General features: G+C 34.4%; 1 protein-coding gene across 1 annotated transcript in view; it reads right to left on the bottom strand.

Moving 5' to 3' along the window:
* Nucleotides 1-2,177: 2,177 nt before the first annotated feature.
* CPNE8 (copine 8) overlaps nt 2,178-21,739 on the bottom strand; it is a 166,571-nt gene continuing 147,009 nt past the window's right edge. The window contains exons 17-20 of the mRNA XM_019628984.1: nt 17,989-18,091; nt 16,788-16,845; nt 12,552-12,625; nt 2,178-4,026 (exon numbers count right to left, since the gene is read on the bottom strand). Of these exons, the coding sequence (XP_019484529.1) occupies nt 3,838-4,026; nt 12,552-12,625; nt 16,788-16,845; nt 17,989-18,091 (424 nt within the window). The 3' untranslated portion in view covers nt 2,178-3,837. The remainder of the gene's footprint in view (nt 4,027-12,551; nt 12,626-16,787; nt 16,846-17,988; nt 18,092-21,739) is intronic.

Genomic DNA, 21,739 nt, shown 5'->3' with positions numbered 1-21,739 from the left:
AAACAATGGATGCTCAAGGAACTTATAAGGATGCTCAAGGAACTTAGTGAGAACTTCAACAAAGAGATTGCAAGAAAAAACAAAAAACAGATACAGAAACCCCAAAAAAAAACCAGTTAGAAGTGAAGAATACAATAGCTTAAATGAAGAATGCACTGGAAGGAATCACCAGCAGACTAGATGAAGCAGAGATTAGAATCAGTGATTTGAAAGACAAGGTAATAGAAAACACTGAATTGGAACAGCAAAACAGAAAAAAGAATTTTAAAAAATGAGAATAGTTTAAGAGCCCTTTAGGACAACATCAAACATAACAACATTTGCGTCATAGGGGTACCAGAAGGAGAAGAGAAGAAGCAAGAGATTTAGAACTTATTCTAAATCTTCTGGTACAGAACTATAACCTACAGTGCATGTTGCATTTGCCCATCTCTAAATTATAGAATATGCTTTTTGCTAATGTTGAAAATGATGAACTAGTAAAGTAATTTTATAACTTTAAGTCAAATTCTGATTTTAATATCTTTTAAAATAATTTTGCTAGTTTTATTGTTCCTGTCAGAATTATCTTGTAGAAATTTTAAGAGTTATCAAAACTGGTTGTTCTCTGTCAAAATTGCTGAATCAGTCTTATAATTTCTATTAACTTATTTTGTAAGGTGAGGAAGATCTGTGAAACAGGAGCTATTTTCAAGCCAACCCTAAGCATATTCCTTCCTCCATCCTTCCTCCTAATTTGTAAGGTCAATGATATCAATCTCTTTGACTAATAGCAAATCCTATCTGTATGAAATCAGCTTATCTAAATACATTAGGGATGCCCAGCAGGCCCATTTCATGGAAATTTAATTACTAAATAACTTTGTGAGGAGAAAATCATGATGTCATAGCCACTATTACTTTAAAACTAAATGAATAAATCTTTAGATCAGTTTGCTTTTGCTCTTTCCCTGGTTAGACCTCAAGTGGCCATCTTTCTGTTAAATTTTGGCCTTCAGAGCATCACCAAAGCCAGGGCGTAAGACTGATGGCAGATGATGGGGTTAGGGATGTTTTAATAAAGTATAAAGTTAGCAGCAACCCAGCCTTATGAGGTTTAAAGGTGTTTCCTCTAAAACTGTTCAGAATTCGGTGATAGGAATCAGAACTATTATGTCTTTAGATAATATTCTTAGTACAAATTCTTAGTACAAACAGAAGTTTGGGGACTTCTGTTTACTATGCTAGTATATTTTGTTTAATTACAAATATTTCTAGACAGTAAAATAGCTGTTGGGAGGTCACATCAATTTTAAAAAAGTAATTTTGACACAGGCATTTACCCTACTCTCTATTGGAAAAACACTTCTATTTGATGGATCTTTATTTACTCTGGTTGTGGAACTGGAAATCTGAATTGTGAGCATTGCTAGGATGACCATCTATGAAAAGCGTGGTAAGCATGGCTCAGACTTGCGCTATCGCTTCTCTCATTTTCCCCTTCACATTTTCAAAGGAAGCCCTTTCCAGCATGCTCACGTACGTTCATGATGTACCAAGACTTCCTCATCAAAGGGAAGGGGTATCTTATGAAAAGATCTAACATAGAAAAGCCTTTTAGGAAAAAAAAAATAACAGTATGTTTATAAAATGTGCTTATTAATTCTTAAAACTTCCAGGTTTTCATCTCAGCGCTTCCCTATATTTTGTGGAATGAAAGATTTTGCCTATTGTTAAATAGCTGTATCAGCAGAGAAAATGAAAGAATATCTGGTGGGAAGGTGAAGCGAGGGGCACAGCCATGGTGAGCAATTGTCTCTGAAATTTTTCTTTGCACAGCCCCGAAAGGCACTTGCAAAAATTAGGTAGTTATGACAAATATTTTCATGATGGTAATGTGCTCTGCTCTAGTTATGTAGTAGTCTTGGATATTTCTCAACCCCTTCAATCTTGGTTTCACCATTTATGTAATGAAGAGACAAGATTAGGTAGTTTTTAAGCTTACACATAGAAATAAAATCATGCATGTTTCTGATCATATTGTCAGCCATACAAAGGACAGGTTTGTAACCGAGATTGTTTCATTCTTAGCCACCTACCCCACCAGGTTTCAGCACACTGCTATTTAGATGAGAAAGAGCACATCTTTCATATTCCCTAGACAGTTCAAATAAAAATAACTGATGTTTGACAAGAAGGAAAGACTACTGATCTTATTTATTTTTGTTATTTTGAATGAATGAAGATAAATAAAAAGTCTCTAGGTTAATAAACTATACTAGCATAATTATTTATGATCAGTAAAGCAAATATCAGACTCCATGTCAGTATACATGAACTTTACGGAGCAGAGAGTTATCCTTTTAAAGATTTTAATATATACTTAAAAATGGACAATTTCATATTACATAATTATATAACATTGATACTGTCAGATATGTGGATGTATATATTTTTCTTTTCAGTAAAATAGTTTCATGCTTATAAAAGTCACCCGAAGTCAACTTGGGACAAAGAGAACAACATACAGTAAAAATAAAGTAAGTAGTAAATAGTAAAAGTAAGGAAAATATTATAAAGCCATTACATTGTTGACACAAAAGAAAAATAAATAAATACACTTTTCTATTATTTGAAGGCAATTCACAATCATTTCCAGGAATTCTGTGAGAATTTAAGGCCATTTGTTCTAAAATGCTTTAATTTGGACACAACATCACAAAACTGTAATTCTTGAAAAACTGTACATGCAAAAACTCTTTACAAGTAACTGTGGACAGGCAGATTAGTATATAGGAGTGGGTTATTTCACAAATGGGTTGTGCACTAAGTCACTGGGAATTTCACACAAATCTCCGGCCTGTGCACCTTGTGTGGCAATGTGGAAAGGTGATAAGGAATCCAAGAGAACCAGTATCCCTTTGAATTAAAATATCTAGATAAGGTACAATGGAATAAAAAGTTTAAAACGTCTGCTACATGGTTCATAGTTAAATATTCTGGGGTTTAGTCTTTCTAAATAGCATACTATAAAGATGCTATTTTTTACACAGAGCATTTTTCTGTGCATTTACAGTTCACAATGTTTTGGCTTTTTAAAAATTTCTATTTAGCATCACAAAACATAAACTGACTGCAGTCTAAATTTAGAACCCAAACTCCATGAAAAATGTATGTTCTTACAGGATACACATCTGCTAAGCTTCAACTTCCGTATTTGGCCAACTCGGCATAGGAACTGATTACTAAGCAGGTGGAAATTCATAAGATAATTCACATACTGAGAAAAATACAAAAGTATTTTTCCTTTCCTTTGTTTGCAATTGTATTTGTCCAGACAGTCATTCAAAGAGATATTGCTCTTGTGATTATAGCTATTGTAATTTGAAGACAAAGGATTCAATATTCAAAACTCGTAGTCTTAAGAACAGTTATAAAAGTATTGAAATTTAAAAAGTAGTAACATGTAAACATTGATACAGAGAGACTGCTTTCCTATACACAAAGCAGTCGAGGACAATATTTGAGTTAAAAACATAGTTTGTGCTTTTTTCCAACAATACAATGGAAATTAGCTGTTTTTGTCCAAAAAAAAAAAAAAGTGAAGATTCAGAGAAGACACCCATATTTTGCTTCAAGCATTCAAACATTTTTTCTGTTGCTCATGCAACAACCATATTTACAGTTTTGGTTTAGGAAGAGAATTCATTTTGGATCCAGAAAGCAGATTAACCAGTACTGCTGAAACCAAACGGAGAAAAGTTTCTCATTCCCTGGTTCATAACTGAGCACCAGGAGCAAAGCTTGACTCAGCAGTTCTAACTGACGTGCACTTAACATTAACATTTCTGAGCACGCTCATATCTGAGTCTGTAGCACGTGAGTAGGCGGGGTGTACGGGGGAGGCGCAGGCGATGGCTTGATTCCTCGGGCCCTCATGTAGGAGAGAAACTGCTCCGGGATCTCAGCTAGGACGTCTTTAGCCAGTCTCGCCATGCTCAGTATGTGGTTTCCGCTTCTATCAATATAATCCCTGAAGGGCACGAACTAAAACAGAGGTGTAAGAATTTCACAGACTTTAGTATGCTATTTCATAGACACAAGAATTAGCACATATAGTTGGTTGGTTATAGGAGTATCAGAGAATCCTGGAGTCATGGTGACATGGGTAATAATTACTACACATTTTAAAGATACATGATTCATTACGGACAGCTGTAACAGTGACCAAAACTTTCTAATATGTACCTTATCTAAAAAGGGATGTAACTGTTTTTTACTCCCCTCCACTCTCACCCCCCACCCCCGCCCCGCCCCTTCCGTAACTCATGTCTCCTGGTCCTGATAGGCCCACCTCCTTGCTATGTGTGTTAGGCAGTATTGAGTTCTCTATCTAGGCTGACTCCCAACAGGATATAGCAGCATTAAACATTTTCAGGGCTCAGTCTCCTGTCAAATGGAACTAGTACATACCTAATTCAGGTTTTTATCCAGAAATATTACCCAATGCAGGGTGAGAAAAACAGTGTTTATTGTTCAAGATTCCCAAACATGTGTACTTTTCATTATTACTAGACATCAAATCATACAGACATATGAAATTCACACAGTTCTTATTAGTAGGAACCTAACATATTTAGTACATTGAGTCTTGCCCCAGTGTTGATACTGAAATACCACCATTCTTATTTTTACATCGTGTAAAAATGATTGCTCTATCTTTACACAAGTAATTACATGACAGCCCTTATCAGCTCAACACCAAATACTCTGGCGATAGATTGCCTGATTCCATTCTCGTGATCGCTCAAGTTAATAAACACAGTGTTGTTTGAGGACATTAGTTCAATTTCCCCTTAGAGACATGACGATTCTTAAAACAACTTGGAAATGATTGGAACTGCTAATGAATGTTGTGATCGTCTGGGAACACAGTAATTTTTGGTCTTAGAGGAAAGGCACAGTGAAGACATTTTAGGATGTCGAAAAATTTCTAAGTATAATGTTTTAAATTTTAAATTAAATCATTTTCCCCCAAAGAAAGTGAGCACACTCCCATCTCATACAGTAACATAACTATTTTAAATTTATTTTCAAAAACTTACTCTTGATTTAAACAGTTACTCATGAATGTGCTTTCAGAAAACAACTGTTACTAGGAAGCAGGCTTTAAAATAGTCAGGTTGTTATAGGTAAACCAAGTTAAAATGTTAAGAAATCAAATAGCAAGGCGTAATAGCTTTCATGCAGTGAAAGCAGTCTCTTTTAAGGAAGAGTAGAAAATCACTCCTTTCTTTTTAGAATAAGACACGCTATAGGAAAAGCAGGATTATAATTTTACCCCATCTGTCTCAGAAGGAAAACTCAGCACAGCTTTTAGAAAAGTGTCATGGAATAGAGAGTGGGACTGGAATCAATGGAATTGTAATAGATAAGCATGATATCGAGAGTGGGAGGGCAGTACATGGGGGGAGGGGGGTTGTTACTTTGTGAGGGTGAAAAGGATAACTATTGCATTGTTCTGTACACCTGAAACTAACAATAAAAAAATTTTTAAATAAATAAATAAAAATTATATATGGATTTTTGAAAAAAAAAAAAAAAAGAAAAGTGTCATAGAAAGGTAACAAACCTTTCTCTTACCCCTAAAGGTAGCTAAGAAAGGGTACAAAAAAACAGAGCAAATATAATCTCAGTTGAGACGAGGACTAGGGGAATGTGAACTTCTGTGAAGTCATATTAACTATGGACAAGACTTGGCATTTTAAATAAAAAATCAAAGAGGTTACGGTGTATTTTCTCTGTGAAACTATAATTAGAGAAGTGAGAAAATAAGAAAGAGCATAGTTAAGGATTAATGAGAAAAAGATGTCTAATTGTAGTGATAGTGTATTTCATCCTGATTTTAAAGGGTCTATGATTTTAAAAATTAACACTTAGTAATGTTGGTACGGTTAGCATACATCTAATGATCTTTTAAGCGATTTTTAAAAAAGAGTTCATTTTTTTCAAAATGCATAGCCAATACCTACATCTCAGGAAAATGGTACTTCTGTGGAGAAGGAGATCTCACCGGCCTAGTCATTCTTTTACCTTAACTTAGCTTTTTTATATTTTTCTTGATTCTTTGCCTTTCATCTACACCAGGGACATTAAGCTAATTTACCTTTTTACCACTTATTCTCACAAACTCGGGAATTAGATGTCCCAGGTTCAGAGGTTGGCTACTTATTTAGCAACATGATCTTGGAAAAGTTACTTTCCACTCTTTGCCTTGGTTTCCTTTTCTATAAAATGAGGCTAATAATAATACCTACGTCATTAGGTTGTTGTATAAAATAAGTTAACATGGAACGTGCTCAAAACAGTATTCAACTCATAATATATACTATATATGATAGTTGTTATCATCATTACTATTCATCAATTTATACATTTACATATTCAATATAAATGTGAAACTATCTTCTTAATAGTTTTCTATGTACACTCATATCAAACATTATAGACAAGGAATATTCTTATCTGTTTATCTCTTTCAAATTTAAGTACAATATTAGAATTGTGTAACCTAAAGTAATAATTCCTGGCCTTTTTGAAATTTTTGAACACCTATTGTTTCACCTTTCCAGCAAATTTAATCAGATGTGTTAAATTTTTTTAATGAAGTAAATTAAAATTCATTTTTAAGAATGTTATGATTCTCTGGAATGTCAAAACTAAAAATCACAATTACTGTTCTCACAATGTATACAGTTCTACTCATTTAAAAGTAATTTTATAAATAGTGGGTAAGAAAGAAATACGTATTCCATTTAACTTCAGTTTGTTAAGTGGGGGCACAGATATACCCCTTGAGGATTAAGGAAACTTGTCCTAGGTTAAAAATCACTATCATCGGGCTGGCCGAGTGGCTCAGTTGGTTAAGAGCTCGCTCAAGGTTTGAGCTCTGAGCAACAGCGGTTCGATTCCTGGCCCAAGCTGAGCAGCTGCTGAGCTGCCAACAGGTGGCAGGATGGCTCAGCTTAAAAAAAAAAATCACTATCATAGCAAGTTACTGTTATCCACAGGAGTACATTTCATCCCACATGTGTGTTGGATATAGGGAAAAAAAAATGTGGAGAGCTTTCTACTTAGGAACCTAATTTATCTAAACCTTTTCCAAAGGAACATTCATTGATTCAGTCATGTCAGGAGGTACCCTCCTAAGTGAAAGACGAAAATGACAAGTTATTCTTCATTTCCTTTACCTGTTATTAATGTCAAATCTTAAAGTTTTCATGAAAAACAAAATGCCCTCTTTCTCCTTAAACTATTGCTCATATCCTTCTACAGTCAGTTGTTCATTCAACCTTTTAGACCACTCTGTTTATTGTCCCTTTTAGTCACTCACTGCTGATTACTGTACCTGGGGACCTCCTGTTCAAAATAACGCCCACACACCTGTAAATACAGGTTGATCATTGACTATTATGACCAGTTAACTTGGACTCTTAAAATGCTCAGGTTAGAGGAATAAATCCACTTTCACTTTGCACTAATTTATCACATTCATATGAAGAATACTCATAAATGCATTCTCTTCCATAGAATTATACTATATCCTCAATACTCCACATCTTTCTCTTAGCATCCATCAACCACAAGGAAAATGTACCTGATGGCTGCTCTACCAGGCGGCTTCGCCTATTTGTGAAAACAAGTTTAAATCAGTTTGGGCAAATGGGCTTTTAGTTGTGGCTCTGATCAATTTTACTTGATTTTTCCTACTGTGCAGAGCTCCATTAGTGATTTTCTAGCTAAGCCTTCAAGGTTATTATTCACTTTTTAATGGAAAATATGATTTAAATATAATTTTTAAGGAAATGATAGCCTGGCCAGCAGCTGCATGCAACCAAGAGAAATGACATTGGCCAATCCATAGCACAAGCAAGGAAACAAATAGAAAGTACACACACACACACACACACACACACACACACACACACACACACACACACAGTGCCAAAACAATGTATACACATTTTAAGAAAGGCAATTAAAATTATAATACTCAATATATACCAATAACAAAAGATGAATACAAGTCACGTTTGACTTCTGCAATTACAAGAGGAGCTCAAAGGGGTTACCATCAGCATCCAGACACTTCTGATTACGGTGAACTACTGCTTGAGCAACGCTGACCTAAGTATCCACTTGTATACATGTTTGTGGCACCCTCTGTATACACATACACACACACACACACACACACACACACACATACATTGATCTAAGAAAATAACTCATTTAAGTTTTAGAACAACCACCACAGGATCTCATCCTGCTTACTGTTTATACTATAGTCATATGAGATTGAATCTTGAAGCAATGAATATAGTCACACATAAGGCTGACTACAGTGTCATATGTCAAGGGACAGCCACTATAAAAGTGACACAAAATGCCTTTCCACTGGATTATGCCAAATACTAATTAATCATAATAACTGATACTGATATGGATGCATTTATTGAGCAACCAGCGGTGGGAAGCCTTCTGCTGAGGGATTCAGTACAATAGTTTACAATGTTTAATTTTTATAAGCACATTATCCATATTTTGAAACTACAGAAGAGGAAAATGAAACTTAGAGACTTGACTTAACTTACCCAATATCAGATAGTTATAAGTATCAGAGTCATTATCTGAGCCCAAATCAATCTGACTCTGATACATTAACCATGACAGTAAGATGAAAATGGGAACAGATCCTAATAATCTTCATTAGAATTTTGCCTTTTGGGAGAGTCCGTGTGTTATCATAGAAAGAACACAGGTTTTGAAGTCAGAGCTCTGTTTGAACGTTGGATCTACCAATACGTGACCTAAACAACTTTGCAAAAGTTGTTGTTTAACACCCCATCTTGCACCTCAGTTTCTTCATTTATAAATTACTACAAGGCAAAAACTAACCAGTATTTTTAGGAAGACATAAAGTGACACATGAATAAAGTGAAAAAAAAAAAAGGGGGGGGGACAATTAGTTCAAGTGTGCAGAGAAAGGGCTTTGTGAGAGGCTGTATAGTGGGAAATTTCAGAGTGTAGGATTTTAATCAGCCCAATGAGGAGGAAAACTATTTGAGTAAAATGACAAGGGAAAATAAAGCAAGAGCAGTGGAAATGTGTGATGCAAACACAGTTAATAGTCCTATTTGTCTAGACAGAGTGTGTGTGTGTGAGTGTGTGTGTGAGTGTGTGTGTGTGAGTGTGTGTGTGTGTGTGTGTGTGTGAGTGTGAGTGTGTGTGTGTGTGTGTGAGTGTGAGTGTGTGTGTGTGTGTGTGTGNGTGTGAGTGTGTGTGTGTGTGTGTGTGAGTGTGTGTGTGTGTGTGTGTGAGTGTGTGTGTGTGTGTGTGTGTGAGTGTGTGTGTTTATACCTAAAGAGGAAGATATGGGTCAGGTCTGGAGACTCTTAAATGCTATATTTAGGTTTTGGAATCAAATTTTATTTGTTAAGAATTTTAGAATCAAACATTTTAAGATTAAATCATGACTCCACTTCTTACTGGCTACATGACCATAGACAAGAGAAATTAAACCTCATTTCTTCTTTTCTAAAATATGCTAATCAAAGTACCTGTCTCATAAAGTCAATTAAGGATTGACTGAGTGAAGTAATGCTATGCTCTTAGCCTACCTAGCATGGTTAATAAGTGATTAAACATTATTATATGAAGAAGTCGGATGCTACTTAAGATTTGACATAATAATGAAAACCCCAGCTACTGCCCCCAATTTTCTGCTGGAACTCAGTTACCTACTATTATTAGCAGTCTTGGGGTTTTGTCCACTGAAGAAACTTGGGGTTTCATTTGCTGTGCATTAACTTGATTAGCTTCAACATGTAAGAAATTACAAGTAGTAAAAAGGTAAGAAAGCCTAAATAGACCCTATTTTGATATTTTAGCCAGCATTGTTTACAGCATTCATTATGATGGCCTAGATATTTTTCTGATGATGGGAAGACTGAAAATGTTATTCTTGGTGTGCCCTTGCAACCCCAATATTCTAAATATTAAAAAATATTTCAATTCTTGAAAATAATTCATTTAAAAATGTTTTAGTGGGTGGTTAAGGCTAGAAAACTATGATGATGGAATGTTTTAAAATCTTATTTAAGATGAGAGAGAGGATGCTAGTTCTCCTTCAATACATTAAGATATGTAAATGATTACCTTGCTTACTATTTTTAAAGACCAATCACCATTTAGGGACTTCTTCATGGAATTAGAAAAGCGTGCATCAAATCTCCTTAACTAAAAGTAGGCATGTAAATGAAGATGTCACTGTCATTCAGAAGGCTACTAATTCTCTGGGGACATTTTAATTTCATGTTCATTATCTATAGGATCTCACAGCTCTTTCAGTTCAACTGTATGTAGTAAACTCCCTTCAGTGTTTAGCTGTATTCCCAGGTGTCTTTAAAACCTTCGGGGATCCCAGTATCATTTTATGGTGATAGACTCGTCTTAAGGATTCTGACTGTCAAGGAGAGAAACATATATCAGTATACTAATACACTGATAATAAAAAAATATTTTCATGCTTGTTACTTCTTCTGAGGCTCACAACATCATGGAAAGAGCAAAGATAAAAGAATTTATAGTTTAGAGGTAATAAAACAAAGGCTCAAAGAGATTTATTGACTTGTTCAAGATCAGGGTGCCAACAATATAATTTCATAGAGCTGGGTCCTATCTCAATATTTTGTCCAATGTAGCATATCCACTGAGAGACTAAATACTTTCATGATCAAAGGAAATGTTATTTTATAAATAAAAGAACAACTGCCTGATTGTCACTAATATAACATATTAGTCCTCTTAAAGAAAACATTAATGATGTGAGCAATCTTAATTACCTCCTAAAGGACAAAAATAATACCAAGTTTCCGGTGAGCCTCATTTAGATGATACTATGAGATATAGGGTTGTCTCTGGTAACTTTGTAAAAATGCATTACAACAGCAACATAACACATTCTAAAGGACTTCAAATTCATACTTCTCTTTAGTAATTTAATTTTTGGGAACTGAGCTAGACTTTATGGAGAACTTTTGATAAAGTGTAATTACTTGGACCTATAATTATGCTAATCAGGTTCAGGTGAATAATTATATGTTTAATTATGAAAACAAAACACCATGGAATTCTTAAATAGATGACCAGATTACCATGTCCCCTTTCTCAGGTGTTTTTAATCTAATCATTCATGGGTTTATCTGCTTTCTACTCTACCAAGAAGTTAAGAACTTTAAATCACATTTAATTATCTTTGAAAAAACAGTTTACAAATGTTTCTAGCTTAAAATTTAACTTTGCTGACTGATAAAGAAGAATGCTTTTCAATCTTTATCAACATTAATCTTTATATTATCACATTTATAAATTATTTTATATTCTCCCTCAAATTATTTTAATTATTTTTGTTGCATTATACTGAGTTCTATTTCAGGAATGTATTTTATATACATTATCTCATTTAATTTTTACAACAATGTCAGAATACTAAAGCTTAGAAAGCTTGTCCAGGTTATCACAGTGGACAAACCAGGATTTGGACCAAATTCTGTAAGGTTCCAAATTAGATTCTCTTAATGACTGTATTATGGGTAAATATATAGGTTATTATTTAGTTGTTAATATTGAAGTTCCTTGTTTGGTCCTCCAAAACTTTTATACCATGCACTTAAATAGTACTGAGAACTTCTTCCCTTTGCTATTTAAGAAGGTATACTTTACAGTCCTTTTCCCTTCTGACATACTAACAGATATGGAGACTATAAAGTATGTACAAATTCAGTTAAATTAACTCCTTGCTTTCAATTATAAATTTTAAAAATATTGATTACTGAATTTTTTCTTTCTATTCACTAAAGTAGGCTTTAGTTAAGTATCTTTTTATTCTAACAGAATTATAAAGCATATATATGTAAACATATCTATATCTATAAAATTATATGTCATGTATATTATTGTTATTTATATATGATTATATATAGTTTATATAATTTATATATTTACATATAGTTTGAAGGTCTTTTTCTCCACTTTTTAAACCATCACCTATAGGGGAAATATGAAAACATCTACATTTTTTGGTTTGTTTCTACTAAATTTACCTATTCTGAATATGTATCAGCTGTCTTAAAATATATTTAGTCTTTGATGAAGACTAAATAATAAATACATAAGCATAATTAAAAAGCCTGTTATATTTCTAGCCTCTAATTTTACTAAAAATGTCAATGATATTTTTTGATAATACTAAAGTAGGTAACAATAAAATAGTAATAAAAATAAACTCATTAACGTTTCTATTTTATTTATGGTGAACCTGAAGTACAGGGGAAGTAATTCGTGCTTATTCTAGGCCCTATTACTTAACATGCATCTCATGGGGAATCAACCAACTAGATTAAACAGAACCTAGACTCTCAATTTCAATTTAAGTTGTTTTTTTACAAATCAGATCTGACACAGGCTCTTCACAATGAACAAAATAAATACTTTTCATTAAAATTTCTTACCTGCACAATGTCCCTTTCAGCATATTTTCCTCTGGAGGAAACTCTTACATCATCTCCATCCAACTCAATCATTGCTTGAAAATAAAATAGAATCATTTATCCAGTGCATTTTAGTCATACACTAAAACAATGTAGGCACTAAGGAAATCAAGATATCTGAAGTAGCAATACATCCTACGTAAAGGCAGAAAGCTACTGATTCCTTCGTCTTCTTAGTCATTTCTCCCACAAAACTTGACTGAGTATAAGTTTTACAAATGAAGAAGTCAAGCTAAGAAAGTGACCCTTTGAAAGATGAGAAGAGCCAATGCAGTGCAGAAGTCTTTAGGGACATCTCCCCATCCTAAGGGTTCTCAAACCTGGGTTCTATGCTTACATAACTGTTTGGGCAAGTGATACTAACCCATTCAATTTTTTTTTTTTTTTTTGGCTGAGCCATCCTGCCACCTGTTGGCAGCTCAGTGGCAGATCAGCTCAGGCCGGGACTCAAACCGCTGTTGCTCAGAGCTTGCACTCTTGAGCGAGCTCTTAACCAACTGAGCCACTCAGCTGACTCTTTAACCCATTCAATTTTAATTTTTCTTTCTAATTTAAGAAACTTGGTGCTAACCATCATAGAATTTCCAATAACAATTTGAACTTTATTCTCATTGAAACTACAACAAAGCTATATATCCATATCGCCCAATTTCCAATTTATACCATAGGTTTAAAAACAAAGACACATTTGCTCGGCCCATATACTAATTGGATAAAGTGTGATTTTTTCGTATGATTTTTTGTTGGTTAAGAAATAATTTCAACATTACTTAGATCAGCTGGTATTTGGGAATGTTGCAATCTAATGGGACAGCTTGTGGTGATACAGTAATGTTATGCTGCAATTAAGAACATTTTCCAGAGTTTATTAGGTTTTCAGTAAGAGTGCTCTAAATAATTAATTACATGAGGAACACTAATTTGTGCTTAGAGTATAATTTTATTATGATAATTCATTTGTATACACAGGACATTCACTGTTCCAGAGGGCCACTTGCAATTATAATGTTTGTCTCTTAAACCTAAAAGTATTCTCAGTCAGAATACAATCCTCACCATTTCTTGCTGTTTTTCTTCAGTGCTTGGATAATGCATTTGGGTTAAAATCATTGTTCTAAAATTTACTTTTTTATACATGTTGATGAGTCAATGTCTGGGCTGAAGCATTGCTAGCACACATAATTAATAGAAAGACACCACTCAATTTGCTTAGCTATACAATATATGTCATAATTTAGTAAAATATATATACGACCAATAATAAGGTAATTAACTTATTCAAAATACAAAAGACCTATTTTTTTCTCCCCTACTTATTAGGGATGTAAATAAGAGAATTCATTATACTCAATAGTTAATTCCTCTTTTTGGCCTAGGTTTGTTTTCAAAATTTTCATATTACTTTGAGACAAAAATGTAGATTGGTGATGACATGCCAGCAATAGCAGAAAGTTCTCCTTTGTTATCTAATTTGCTAATTAAAGAAAATGACAGTTATTCAGGCAACAACATATTAGAATGAGATGCTATAAAATAGCTCCCACTTTTCAGCATGCCCTTTGGTTAGAAGGCTGTAGGTAGCAAGAACTGGAGACTACACTTTTGAGAGCCAGGAGAAAAGAAACGGCATGTAAGTGGTGGAAGGGTAACGTTCACCCTTCAGGTTTTCAGATCATCTGGTCCTCAAGGAGCCTAATGATGGAAGCCCTGATTCCCTACCAGTACCTCTCCTTGAAAAACAGATGTATTTGAGACAGACCTACACTACTTTCTAGCCATGGGAGACACGATGAAGTTCAAGCCCTTTCTATTTCTCTCCTTCAAAAGCGAGCCAAAGGAGGTAGCCAGGTGCTGCTTTAATTTGATTTTTTGCCTTTAAAGGACAAAGAAATCCTGCCTTGAGAAGTCTTTCTTCTTACTGAAGGTGCATTACAGAGGAGTGAAAAAAAATCACTGGGAGAAACTTATACAGAAACTTGTAAACTGTTCTTAATAAAGTACAGAAATAAGCAAACTGAATACTTATTCATCTAATAGTTTATTCCTATTTCCTCTACTTTCAAAGAATGGATGGCAAAGTATTACCTTTCTTGCCCATGTAAATAATGCCCTTCTGGTTAAAAATGTGTAGATATTGGATTTAGGTGGCTAACTGATAACATTTGCAAATTTTATTTCACTCTTTTCCTATGTCAGTTCATATGCGTGACATGTAAACTTGACTCTATGGTAGACTTGAAAGCGCCCAGAGAAAGACACTTCTGATAGGAGAGTAGTGATTTGAATGTAAGTCAGAGACTTTTCTATATTAAACATAAGTATTCCATCCTTTTCTTCTTAGCCATGGATGTGTTTTAAGAGGAAAGGAAAAAAAAAATCCTTTCGAGAAGCATCGACTGTGTCTTAGTGGGATAGCCTGCTTTTCTAGTACTGGCCTGGAAGATTCTCCACGCTATTTAAACTTCCGTCATGGTGAAAGCAGAAATCAGGGGTGGTAGGACCCTAATTTCCTGTTCGCATGTTCTCTACAGGCAAGTTTCACTCTAATACTCAGGAGGGAATCCTACTGGGAAGGCAACTTCCGTCTTTGTCTATCATCTTCATTCACTTTTCCACATGGGAAAAGGAGCGATTTCTAGGATTACTAAGATTAGAAGAAACTGACCTTGACTCTCTTATGGAGCAGGCTTTCCTCAGGTTGAAGGCCATTTCTCCCTGTGGCACACTTAATAGGCTGGACTCTGCCCCTTTATGGGAGTAAGCCTGGAGATAAGGTTGAGGTCATTTCATACTGGGGGGAAAGTAGTGAGAAGTCTGCCTCTGTGCACAGGTTAATCCAAATTCTCCAATTCTGCATTGCTAGTCATACAGCTTATATTCTGGTCTCTGTCTGAGTGCTTCCTGCATATCGTTTTTTCTTACTTCAGGAAGTCAGAGAGGGAAATGATGAATTATCTTACCTCAAAACCCTAATAAATAATTCACTGGGAACAAAAGAAAAGAACAAAATAAATAGCTGTGGCAGTTAGATGTGGGCAGTACCCAAATAGCTGTGCCTGCTGCACTGAATAGAAATATATGACTAGAAATATACACGAGGAAGGGTCAGTGCCTCCATAGTAAACATGATGTGTGGGGCTCTTGAAGAACAGGTGACTAAGGTTTACCATTTGAGTTCATACACCTAATGGTGGACTTCTATAATAGTCTGGGAGACCTGCGATGTACCCAACCAGAGGTGTATCCTTGGGAGGCAAAAGCAAATCAGTACCTGAAGAAGAAAGCATGAATCATTTTAAACCTAGCAATGGGTTAACCTACACGCTTAACCTAACCTGTAACATACCAAAGGTTGTTCCAAATATTCTAAAATTATTTTCATTTCCAAAGGCTAAAGATAAAGAAACTCATTGTTAATATAAAAACACCTGAACAATGTGAATGTTATGTGGTCAAATGCAGGTGCTGTCTAGCAGAGTTCTCTTAAAGGGATTTACTAAATAACTACGAGCAGACCATCCTTAAAGAAGTTTACCCAAGTCACTGGTTACACCAACACCAGTCACTTATTAGCACTCATACAAGGCCTGAGCCCAAACAGAAAACTACCTAGTAAGTCAATGCAGCATAATTATACAGTCTCATTAAATCTAAGATGGTCAGCTCCATTTTCATTTTACTTTGCTCTTTCATATGACAGGACTTTTATATTTATAAAGCTAATGTCTATCAACTAGCCAGGGTCTGAAAATCCATTAAAGTAGAATATTATGCTTGTGTTAACATTTCTATTCACAACCTAATGGTTTATTAATCTAGTGTGCACCCTTGAAAGTTTTCAGTGAACACAGAGAATATTTTGCCTTGGGAACAAAAACTCAATTTATTACTCTGTGAGTCTGAAAAAACATTATTTTGAAGTACATACCATTTCTAATGAAATGGAAAGATACACGTTGAATTAATCTACACTAGAGAGAGAATGTTCTAGTTAGAAGACAGTCTTTTAATTTGCTCACCTTAATAGACTTCACTGTGAGATATCTGTATTTATGTCTAAATGTACATGGACATTATATGCAAATCCACATGCACACTCACATTCATATATTTTAACAAGAGTGATAGAAACTTAAAATCATGATGAGTCAGATTAAATAAACTCTCAAGGAATACAACTGAAATTTTATTACTCACCATCAAATTCTGCTGGTCCAACACCTACTATAATTATTGACATTGGAAGTTTTGAAGCCTTCAAAGAGAATACACAATTAGTTCACAATTAAGAAATTGAGTTCTTAAGAATTAAGAACTTAATATCCTGTTTTATTTGATATTTTTCACAGATGCTCATTAAAATAGTTTTGAACATATTTAAAAATAACACAGAATAATATCCTTGATTCTACTCTTGAGCTTTCTGAACTCTGTACATATGTTAATTCAGTGGGACATTCTTCAGAAATGACCAACCTTGGGTAATATAACAAAATAAAAGGTATCGAACATCAGCTTTCATTTGCTATTATCAGCCAAAGTCTACCTGAGCTGACTGTGGGTATCTTTGGTCTCTTTTTTTCATGTTCTCTCTCCTCTCAAAAATCTTTCATTTGCTAATGAGGAAAAAATGGTATCATATTTGAGAAATAGTAGTGCCCTATTCTACCTCATTTATACCCAAGGTTAGAAAAAGCAATTTTCATAGTAAATGAGTGAATACAAATGATAATTACAGAAAGTTATTATTAGTATGATTAATTTGTATACTAAATATCCATGAGATTGTGAGGAATACTGAATATTTGATGTTATGGCATGTTTTCCCATTATATGTACCACTTAAATGATATCATCATTTTAAATAATTTAATGGTAAAAATGTGAGATCCAACAACAGATAAATGGAACACTACAGCAACCACTTCTTCAACTATTGAATTATGAAAAACTTGTTGCTCATTGCATCATGTTCTATTAGTTTAAACCTAAATTATTAAATCCATAGTTTAAACTGAACACTAATGCACTGACCAGAACATAACAGAAATCAATATAAATTTAACCCAAGTGTGTCTAGTTAAAAAATAAACAAATAAATTTATGAGCTTTTATTCCTCTTCCTTTTTATATATTCACGTGAAGGTGGTGCTATTAGCTTATTTATTTTTACATTTTGAAAACAATTTTGTTACAACTGAATTATCCACACCCTTAGCTTTGTCCTCATGGGTTAATGGTACAAATGTGTCTGAGTTGTCTGGGTAATGTTAAGAATGCAATTGGCTCCAAAGACAGGGGCATTTCATTTCCCTGTTAAGTCAATAGACTCTAGTCTCAACCTGAGTAGCACAAAGTTGTCACTTAGCCAGCCCAACACTGAATGACTCCTACTTACGTTAACTATAGACTCCTTAGTTTGAGCCATATCGGAGATAACACCGTCTGTCACAATCAGGAGCACAAAATACTGGGAACCATCCTTTACAGAGGATGCATATCTAAAAGGGAACAAAAAGGTAAAGAAAACCATAGAAAATAAAACAGTTCTTCTATGTGATGATTGCTAAGTATAATTTGGAATTGTCAACAAACCTTTGAATCTCCAGAAAACATTTAAACATATGCGAGGGGCCTATACCAGGCAAATTCTCAAACGTAACATTTTCCTGGAAGAGCACACTAGAATAACAGCAACATTACTGCAGGCTGAGTACATAATAATGCCTAGGTGTCTTAGAAGTTCATTCGCTAATAAAAGGTGAGAGAGTGTTTAGTGGGATGGATGTAACTTGAAAATAAACATCCTGGCTGAGCAACACATTACGTATATGAATTGGTAAATTACTTAAGCTATCTGAACTTTATTTTCTTACCTTTAAAATCAAGATAGCATACTTTTGTATAAAGCAACTGTATGTATGATGCTTAATGTATAACAGTTCTATATGTGTGAATAATAATCATAAACGCTTTTCATTTTGGAACTAGACAGAGGTGACTAGACAACATTGTGAATGTCACTGAACTGTATACTTTAAAATGGTTACTTTTACATTATGTGAATTTCATCTGAATAAAAAGATGCAACAGAAGGAAGGCTTTTGACACATCCATAGTTCAAGTTCTTAATACATGATAAATTGATAAAAGATGGAAAGGAGAATTATACCCAAAAAAGACAAAATTGGGTTATGTAATAAGAACATATTCTAGTACATGGAGAAGTTTATCAGAATTCTCACCAAATAACACTCAGTAATTTAGAGGGGAATTTTATGAATGTTATATTTTATTATATCTCTTTTTTTCCATCATGTTGTACATTCTGGGTATCTAGATTATATTCTCAATAAATATGGCTTTTATGAACTTTAGTACATAACTAGTATGGAGGTCATATCTAGTAATGAGCAAGACCCTAAGGAATTAAGTTAGAACAGGTCAGGGACAGATGAATAACAATATATCAGGGAAAAACTTATTTCTTGGAGAGAAGAATTAACAACCATATGTGAACAAGAAAAATATTTACAACTTTGCCATAGACTACAGAAACTAATAATTGCTTATGCTACTAATAAAATGACTGGTAATTTTATAGGTTGATAAAGACACTACAGCACATGGCCTGTTCACACCCTGTAAAGATACTGTTGAACTGGTTCCACAACATATAGTGAAAAATACTCCCACAATACTGAACAGTTGATCTTGGACATTAAGAAATTTGTATTAATTTGATGGTAACACAATCTCTAGAAAATGCTCCAAAGCAGATATAAGCCTCTTCTATTTTACACTTAACTTTTTTCTTAAGAAAAGAAGTTAAATAATCTCCCTCAGGAATTCATTTTTTAATTTTTAAATACCCATTTTTTTTAAAGTATCTTTCCACTAACTTTGCTTCCAAAACATAGGGCTTTACATTTCATGTGATTAATGGAAGGCTATAAATAGTAGTGAGAAAAGCTCCTATGAATACAACAGCAAGACTTTTATGCATTTCTTTCCACACGGTGCTCTTAAAATGGCAAATTTCTACCAGATTCATAAACCATATAGATAGTTGAGTATTATGCAGTCTTATAAATACCACTTCAAGTGGCTTAATAGACTGAGTTCCTTCCTTCCTTCCTTCCTTCCTTCCTTCCTTCCTTCCATTTACTTTTTATTTCTGTTTCAATGCTTCTGGTTACCTATGGAGAAAATTTCAGTTGTTGGCATGTCTTTTTACTCCAAGCTTTATTGAGGTATAATTGGTATATAGAAAGCTGCACATAGTTAATGTATACAATTTGATGAGTTTCAATGTATGCATACACTTGTGTTACCATCAAAACAATCAAGGTAATAAATATATCCATAACCTCCAAAAGTTTCCTTGTATCCCTGTGTGTGTGTGTGTGTGTGTGCGTGTGTGTGTAGAACATTTGATATGAAATCTATCCTCTTAACAAATTTTTAATGCACAATACTTTATTGCTAACTATAGGCTCTGTGTTGTACAGATCTCCAGCATTCACTCATCTTGTACATATGCAACTTTATGCCCATTGAACAACTACTCTATGTAACCCTTTTCCCCAAGCCCTGGTAATCACCATTCTACTGTCTACTTCTACATGTTTGACTATTTTAGATGCTCATCTAAGAGGAATCGTGCAGTATTTGCCCTTCTATGACTGACTTATTTCACATAGCACAATGTCTTCTGTTCTGCCCATGTTGTTGCGAATGGTAGGATTTCTTTCTTTTTTAAGGCTGAACACAATATCTCATTGTAGATATGCACCACATTTTATTTATCCCTTCATTTGTTGATGGATATTTGGGTTGCTACCATTTCTTTTCTGTTGTGAATAATGCTGCAGATGTCTCTTCGAGATCCCGCTTTTAATTCTTTTGGATATGTATACTCAGAAGAGGGATTGCTGGTAACTCTATTTTTAGTTTTTGAGGAGTCTATATTGTTTTTCATTGTGGCTGTACCAATTGACATTACCACCAAGAGTGCACAAGGTTTCCACTTTCTCCACATCCCCACTAACACTTGCCTTTTGAGTTTTTGATAATAGCCACCCTAACAAGCGAGAGGTGATAGCTCACTGTGGCTCTGATTTGCATTTCTCTGATTAGCAAGGTTGAGTATCTTTGTGTATACCTGTTGGTCATCTGTATGTCTTCTTTGGAAAAATGTCTGTGCAAGTCCTTCGCCCATTTTTTTTAGCTGGGCCATCCTGCCACCAGTTAGCAGCTCAGCTCGGGCCCATGTGGGAATCGAACCGGCGAACCTGTTGCTCAGAGCTCGCACTCTTGAATGAGCTCTTAACCAACTGAGCCACTAGGCCGGCGCTTCTTTGCCCATTTTTAAATTTGGGTTGTCTTTTGCTATTGAGTTGTAGGAGTTACTTATATATTTTGGAAATTAACCCTTTATCAGCTGTAGGGGTCACAAATATTTCCCTGCATTTCATAAGTTGCCGTTTCATTTTGTTGGTTTCTTTTCCTGTGTGGAAGCATTTTAGTTTGATCTAGTCTCACTCAATATTTATTTTGCTTTTGTTGCTTGTGCATTTGTTGTCAGACTCGATAAATTATTGCCATGGCCAATGTTAAGAAGCTTTAACTATATTTTCTTATAAGAGTTTCGCAGTTTCAGGTGTTAGGTTTAACTCTTTAATCCATGTTGAGTTAATTTTTGTGAGTGGTGTAAGATAAGGTTGCATTTCATTCTTTTGCATGTGGATATCCAGTTTCCCCAATGCCATTTATTGAAGAATTTACCTTTTCTCTATTGTATAGTCTTGACACCCTTGTCAAAGGTCAATTGACTGTACATGTGAAGTTTTTTTCTGAACTTTCTTTTCTGTTGCATTGATCTATATGTTTACATTTTATGTCAGTACATTGCTGTTTTGATTGCTGTAGCTTTGTAGCAAATTTTAAAATCAAGCAGTGTTATGCCTCCAGCTTTGTTCTTCTTGCTCAAGATTGCTTTGGCTATTTGGGATCCTTTGTGGTTTCATATAACTTTTAGAATTATTTTCTCTAGTTCTGCAAAAAAAAAAAAATTGCCATTGGGATGTTGATACGTATTTCATTGAATCTGCAGAACACTTTGCACAGTATGGACATTTTAACGATGT

The sequence above is a fragment of the Hipposideros armiger genome, unplaced genomic scaffold (genome assembly GCF_001890085.2).
Source record: "Hipposideros armiger isolate ML-2016 unplaced genomic scaffold, ASM189008v1 scaffold_820, whole genome shotgun sequence".
In the NCBI taxonomy this organism is placed as follows: Eukaryota; Metazoa; Chordata; class Mammalia; order Chiroptera; family Hipposideridae; genus Hipposideros; species Hipposideros armiger.
This window is presented reverse-complemented; position numbering and strand designations above follow the sequence as displayed.